A 7290-nucleotide genomic window follows, 5' to 3' on the forward strand; every position below is an offset into this window, starting at 1 on the left:
CCCCTCGGTGGCAAATCTGAAATCTGAATCTTTACAGTTCTGTGAAACCTGATGGAAACTAATCATTTAGGTCATGTTTGCTCGCTTATTGTCATTCTAGGACCAGGTTTCATCCTTTCTGAATTGTGTGTGATATTCCAGAAAATATAATTCACCTAGTGATTCCTCTGTATGGCCCCTGGCACTAATCCCATTAATGTCATGTTGTTCTTTCTCCTCCCACAGGCAGACTTTTAGTATTCATATACCATATATAGGAGTAATATTAATTATTGGTGGTATTTTCTTTGTGCTTCAAATTCAGAAACCAAAGATTTAAGTGACTCCATGCTAGTAATATTTGGTAAAAGTGGAACATAATAGTAATAGTTCAAACGACTTGATGTTAGTTTAATAGTTTATTTATACATAAACATTAACTGCGGTCAGACTTTTTCAGTAGACTTAATAAGACATATAAAGGTACTGTACTGAGTAGCTATAACACGGAAATTTCAGGTGCGTAGAACAATGGCTGGAAACTTTCCGGCTGAACATTGCTATTACTCGGGCTTATTTAAAAATGTATAAAACAAAACAAAAATTAATTGTCAGGTTCAACTGCATAGGTTGGTGGTCAGCTTGACGACTTCCCTGTCAGTGGTGATGATGATCAGTGGCAACTTCTCATAGCCTTGTCAGTACCGATGAGTATGAGCTTGTGACACAGACTCAGTACATGTGGCTAAGTCGTCACAGTTGCGCTGGGTGTTGAGATGTGACGTGACGATGTGGAGGACTATGAGACTCCGTCACCACTGCGTTTGTTGACATAAAGTTCCAGACAGAAGGTGACCAGAGCCAGCAGAAGTCCTGCGCCCAGCACCACCAACATCCCCTGAATATATAAAAGGAAAATGAGCATTATATATATATATATATATATATATATATATATATATATAAAGGCAAATAATTATTTCACCCTTTAATAAGCACTACCAAGTAAAAATGCTTTAAATATCCATGAAAATATTCATACCCTAAATATTTTCTTTTTGTTCTTATGCGGAAACAAGACCAGTTGTCTCTCCGTTCACAGCCTTTAAAGTTTGTTATGATAATGAAGCTAAGAAAATACTGCATTTACCCAGAGGTTGTTGATGGCGAGAGATTCCCTCTCTGTGATGATGGAGGGCGCATGGCGACACACGGTGGAGAAGGGGATACTGCTCATCAACCAGTGGTCGTACAGCCCAGACTCCAGTATGGCCCTCACCCTGACACGGTAAACACTCGTTACCTCTTATTCTTACAGACAAATTGTGACATATTCTAAAGACTTAATTTAGGGAGACATAATTAGAAGAAACGACCAGGTTCCTCTGCCAACCTCAACTGAGAAACACCACACAATGTCTCCAGCAGACAGATATATGAATAGAGGCCATATATTTTATGATTTTATTTGTTTTGTCATCTTCACCACTGATCGGTTTGTTAGCCACTTGGGTGATCGGTCACGTCTCTGTTACGCACTGTTGCCAAGTACTGGGCATGCACCGGCTCCTGAATGTACCTGAACCTGCTCCAGTGTTGGTCAAGTTTTGTCTTGAAAGAGCTCACACTCGGTGCCGTCACAACACTTTCTGGTAGATTGTTCCAAGAGTTCACAACTCTCACTCCGATAAAGTTTGCCCTCACAGTTTTCTGGACATGCGGCTTCTTCAATCTTGAGCTGTGACCCCTTGTGGGGCGAGCGTCCGCCAGCTCCAAGTAAGGACACTCGACTGAGTAGTGCCCCCTGAGATGCTTATACACCTCAATTAGGTAACCCCTTGCCCGTCTGTAGTATAAGTTAGGCAAGTTCAGACGCTCCAATCTCTCAGTGTAGCTGAGGTGCCGAAGTGCAGGCACCAGTCTGGTGGCCCTCCTTTGAGCATTTTCAACCAACTGACAGTCTTTAGCATATCTCGGGGACCAGACGGGGTGACAGTACTCCAGATGGGGAAGCACTTCACTCTTGAAGATCGTTACGAGGGACGGACCGTCTAGATATCTGAACGACCTTCTTATAAGACCCAATAATTTATTTGCCCGATTTACCTTCTTCTCGCAATGGCCCGAGAACTTCACCTCATTGTCAACATACACACTTAGGTCCTTCTCACATTCAGTCTCAAATAGTGCAGTTTTTTCATCTCGTTGGGACATATGATACGCCTCCTTACCGTTGGTACGCCCCAGGTGCATCCTCTTACACTTCGTGACATTGAAATCTCAGCAGCCATTTCTTCGACCATTCTTGGAGCCCACAGAGGTCCTTCTGCAGCTCTTCACAGTAGGCTTGGTTCTTAATTTCCCGAAATAACTTGGCGTCATCTGCAAACATTTGCATGGAGGAGTGTCCAACGTCAGGCATGTCATTTATGAAACAAACAAACAACACCGGGCCCAATATACCTGTCATCGTCCTTCGACAGAAACACCAAACCAAACTTCAAACTTTATGTGATGTGAATGTAAAAAAAAAAATATTCCCTGAAGGTTCTCCTCTCCTGGTAATAGATTCCTTGTCATTCACCAAAAAAATTAATTTCTCTATGAATATTTTTACTCCTACGGTTATTACAGAGGAAATATTAAAAGAGCTCCTCTTTATTAGTTCTGGAAATAATTTATCGTCAACTCTTCATTAAAGTCACGAACTTTGTCGTATACTTGGTAAAAGCTAAGAATCCCACAGAACTCCAGACTTAATAGTAAGTTTAATGTTTGAAAATTAGTGGAGGACTAATGCTGTTGAAAATGATCACCTGCTTTGGAAACAGAAACCTCGCATCTCACCGAATTTCCGAGCACTGCCTCTGTATAGCTATGAAGGTCTTTACCTATAACTCATGGCACGAACAAGTAGGTTTCCTTTGAGTGCGACGATACAGTGGGTGAGGGGGAAAAAGGACTCTCTCATCTTATAGAAGTCACATCGTCCTGCAACAAATGGAATATACATGAATTCTGTTAGCTAACACCGTACGAGACTTATAAGATGCTATTTTTTATTCTTCCTAAACAAAAGAACAAAAACAAAATAAAAACAGGACAAATGGAGTTTTTGTCTTATGTACAGATGGTATATTACTATCGGCCTGTTATCGGAGAACATATATCAAAGAAAATGATCACCTGTTTTTGCGAAGTAGTTGGCAGCGAGTCGGTCAAGAGCGAGGCCAGGGCTGAAGAGGACGTGGTGACCCTTGGTGACCAGCTTCTCCATCACGTCCGGGAAGGTTTTTGATAACTGGTATTTGACCCGACCCACCTTGTATAGATTTCCCAACTCCTGCAACTCACCACTCTTCACTGTCTGTGACCAACACACTATTATTATAATTATTAACACTGTACACGATTCTGGAGAAGCAAAGAATAAGAAGTTAAAGTAAAAGCAGTAGGGAGAGTAAAGGAATTTTATAGGAGAGTATTTAGCCCATCCTATACTCATATGATGTGTAAAGACAACTTTAATGTTATAACGACTTCAAGTCAGGAATGTTTGGAGGACAGAACTCACTACTGGATCATTCTGTACTATGTCATGTTTTGTCGTGATGATGAATGTTAAGAAAGGACTTTTCATATGGCCGAAGAAGACCTATAATGTCGTTGGCACAGCCGACAAAGGTGTCCTAGGGTTTGATCACAATAATTATGTTGATTAACTTCAGGAACTCACGAGAAGGAAATCAATAAAAACGTCGTTGCGCGTCATGATCAGAGTGACGGAGGAGTCGAGCAGGTTCCTGAGGGTCTGCAACGGCTTGGAGATGTATCGCACCGCCAGTAGAGAGACCAAGTTGCCACTGTAGCTCCACATCACCATCATCGTCACAACCATCCACCCCAACACCAACAACATTTCACTACCACGTCGCTGCCCCAAGCGCAAGTCTGCATAGATGCGAAACAAATGATATGACATTGAACGATAAACGATTTTTTTTATTTGTGATAATTTATAATTAGACATTATTTATATTACACAATATGTATAGTTTTTTCGTATTTAATATCTCATAATTGGATTCCTGTCCAATGTAGTCATAAAACAAACACATAAAAGTTTTTAAAAATTATGAAACAATATATAAACCGTCTTTGCAAAGAAAAAAAATCGATATTTTTAAAAAAAGGGAAAATTTAAAGGATCCTTAAAAGCTTAAACCACCGAACCTTTGCAAATAGAAGATTCTCCAAAACAGTATGATATGTATCAAAGTTTAGCACATATAGGAACACTGTAACTCACCTTGACGAAGGGCTACTCTTAGATGTTCTAGAAATAAGTCAGTGATCCATGTGAAGCGTCCAACACTCTTTTTATTATTGTTGCTGCCAAGCACCACCATTGCCAACCAAGCTATCACCAGGGATGCCAACAGTGCCGTCCAAACCACGGAATCCAGCGGAAACAGGAATCCCCACGGGTCGATTTCTGGTTGGCCTTTTCCCGCAACACATTGTAGAACATCAGAGTATAATGAATCAGTAAATTCGAGGTATTTATTCCTGTCCTCGGTGCGGGTATATGGTGCTAGAGCAATATCCGCTTCCTGTGGGGATATATAAATATAAGTATAAATATAAATATATATATATATATATATATATATATATATATATATATATATATATATATATATATATATATATATATAAATAATAATAATAATAAACGGTTTATTAATAGAGTTGCAGCCGGTGGCTGAAAATATACAGACTTACATTTGATTTAGACATAATGATATAATATGCATTGAATACAATTACAGAGCTGTACAGCACATAAATCAGGAGTTATTTATTATTTTAACAATAGATGGGATGGTGCTGTTCTTATATCTATTGGTGCGGGCTCTTATGGGCTGGATTTTGTTGTAGTGGCGGACTGTGCGAGTTGGGTGGGGGGCTACAGGTGGGAGGAGGTGGCGATGGCGAGGGTGGTGCAGTAGTCCACGGCCAAACCTTTCCAGTGCTTGGTGGTGGAGGTCACTGAGGGATGGCATTTCCAGGGTGGAGAGAGCGTTGGTGTAGCCGGAGTATTCTGCGCCGAGCATGATTCTGCAGGCCCTTTTCTGTACCTTCTCTAGCTGACGTTGTTGGGTAGAGTTGAGAGAAGACGACCAGGCTGGTGACGCATACGTTAGTTTGGGGAGAATAAAGACATTGTAGATGGTCCTCAGCTCTGGCGTGGGTGTCCCAAGTGACCTAAGTCTTCGTAGCATGTAGAGACGGTACGAGGCTGCCTTGACTGTGTTATTTACATGGGCCTTCCAGTCAAGTTTGTTGTCTATAGTTACACCCAGGAGTGTGGCAGACTGCACCAGCTGGAGAGGATGGGCACCCACTGTGACTGCTGGGGCTTGCACTGGAGTAGTGGCGGTATTGATGTGCATGACTACGGTTTTGGTGTGGTTGATGGTGACCTTGTTCTCCGTAGTCCATGCCTGTAGCCTGTCCAGGGTGCCTTGGAGCGATGAGTAGTCTGGTGCTGTGTTGTCCACTGAAACCCCCACAGTGCAGTCATCCACGTACTTCCACCTGTGAGGAGTGTCCGATAGAGCGTCGTTGGTCAGGGTGAGGAAGCACAGTGGTCCCATCTTGGTCCCCTGGGGAACACGGCAGGTGAGGTGTTGGAATGTAGAGACCAAGCCCTGATACTTCACTGCTTGGCGACGTCCACTCAAGAAATAAGTGAGCCATGAGACGAGGTTGGTTGGCAGCCCTAGTGCAATAGCCTTGTTGATAACAGTGCAGTGATCAACAAGGTCAAAGGCCTTCCTGAAGTCCACAAGGGCAACGGCCAGTGATGTCTTGCGTTTCTGCAAGTTTTTGTGCAGAAAATCCAGAAGGCTCACCAAGCAGTGTGATGTAGAGGAGGTCCTCATATTGCCAAATTGCTGTGAATCAATTGACTGATATATACTTGCAAATGCCCACTCAAAAACAAAGTCCTCACAAAGTAGACTGGGTATGGGGGTAATGGCAACTGGCCTGAGGTCGTTAGGGGACTGTGGGGTGGTGACCTTGGGGATGGGGGTGACAAATGCGGTTTTCCATTCATTAGGGCATTTGCTTTGTCTGAGGGATGCATTAATAATAGAACAGAGGGGGGTGGCAAGTTCGACTGCAAACTCCTTGTATATTTTGATTGGGAGGTCAATTGGGGTCGTGGAGTGTTTGAATATATATATATATATATATATATATATATATATATATATATATATATATATACACAGTATATATGCATATATATATATGCATAAATATATATATATATATATATATATATATATATATATATATATATATATATATATATATATATATATATATATATACAATATATATGCATATATATATATATCATGTAGATCCACAATGAAAACGTGGATTGGGCATTTTGTTGAACAGAAATAGGCTAGATACTCTTCCTTATTTATTTAACATAAGCATTTTCGGCTAGATATAACTCTTCCTTGTTGTTAACATAAAACATTTTCCCCCAAATCTGAAAACAATATAATATTGGAAGATAGGATAATATACCCATGCAGGGGAGAGAGTTGCCAGCAGCTAGAGAAGATTGGAAAATTACACTCCCATTATAAAGAGACACGGAGATTATTCTCCAACAAGAATAAAAAGCTGGACACTAGGTTGACTAATGTCCCAAAACATCATTCCGCAATGGTTTAACCTCTGTGTGCAGGCTCCCCTACAGGATGAATAAAATCGTCTAGCGTTAGCCAAATAAAGTAAAATGCCGCCCCGTTGTGAAGAGTTAAGGTGTAAAATGGTCTACTAAAAATATTTGGCCAATACTTACCTTCCTTCGGATGTGACCTGTCATGCCAATTGAGTCCCATTGTCCATCTTGTATCCGTATGTTTGTCAACAGGTCTGATCAGATGGTATATGAACCACACAAACACTTACTATCAACTTAATTATGTGCAAGTAGCATTATAGCTAAAAGCAAGAGACATTAATATTCTTATAATCTGCCCTTAACCATCACTATATCTATATATGATTTTTTTATGGAAACCATTAAATTGTGTGTTGGCATCTATATTCTTACTTTTTGTTACTTGAGTAAGCTAGTTAGATACTTCCTTCAAATCTATATATCAGAAAAATTATCCACTAAATAAGAGATGAAATGCTTATTTCAGAAATTGACTCGTAAAGTTGAGTGAGCTCATATAACGTAGATTACGGTAATATGAGGTCCCGATACACTGA

The 7290-nt window shown here is 40.6% G+C and overlaps 1 protein-coding gene across 1 annotated transcript; it reads right to left on the minus strand.

Moving 5' to 3' along the window:
* Positions 1-383: 383 nt before the first annotated feature.
* Positions 384-6895, minus strand: LOC121854118. Its single transcript, XM_042348509.1, has 7 exons — positions 6872-6895; positions 4289-4592; positions 3716-3930; positions 3166-3346; positions 2871-2970; positions 1130-1259; positions 384-877 (listed from the first exon to the last, which is right to left on the minus strand). Exons 1-7 carry the CDS (start codon positions 6893-6895, stop codon positions 779-781), a joined length of 1053 nt encoding a protein of 350 aa, XP_042204443.1. The 3' UTR covers positions 384-778.
* Between the last annotated feature and the right edge of the window lie 395 nt (positions 6896-7290).

The sequence above is a fragment of the Homarus americanus genome, unplaced genomic scaffold (assembly GCF_018991925.1).
Source record: "Homarus americanus isolate GMGI-L3 unplaced genomic scaffold, GMGI_Hamer_2.0 scaffold35821, whole genome shotgun sequence".
In the NCBI taxonomy this organism is placed as follows: domain Eukaryota; kingdom Metazoa; phylum Arthropoda; class Malacostraca; order Decapoda; family Nephropidae; genus Homarus; species Homarus americanus.

What these genes read in the sequence shown, in the direction of transcription:
- LOC121854118 (XM_042348509.1), bottom strand. Translation starts at nt 6,895, where the DNA reads ATGACAGGTCACATCCGAAGGAAG. An exon ending in CAGGTCACATCCGAAGGAAG is followed by an intron (nt 4,593 to 6,871) that starts GTAAGTATTGGC and finishes ATATCCCCACAG; the next exon opens with GAAGCGGATATTGCTCTAGC. An exon ending in CAACTACTTCGCAAAAACAG is followed by an intron (nt 2,971 to 3,165) that starts GTGATCATTTTC and finishes CATTTGTTGCAG; the next exon opens with GACGATGTGACTTCTATAAG.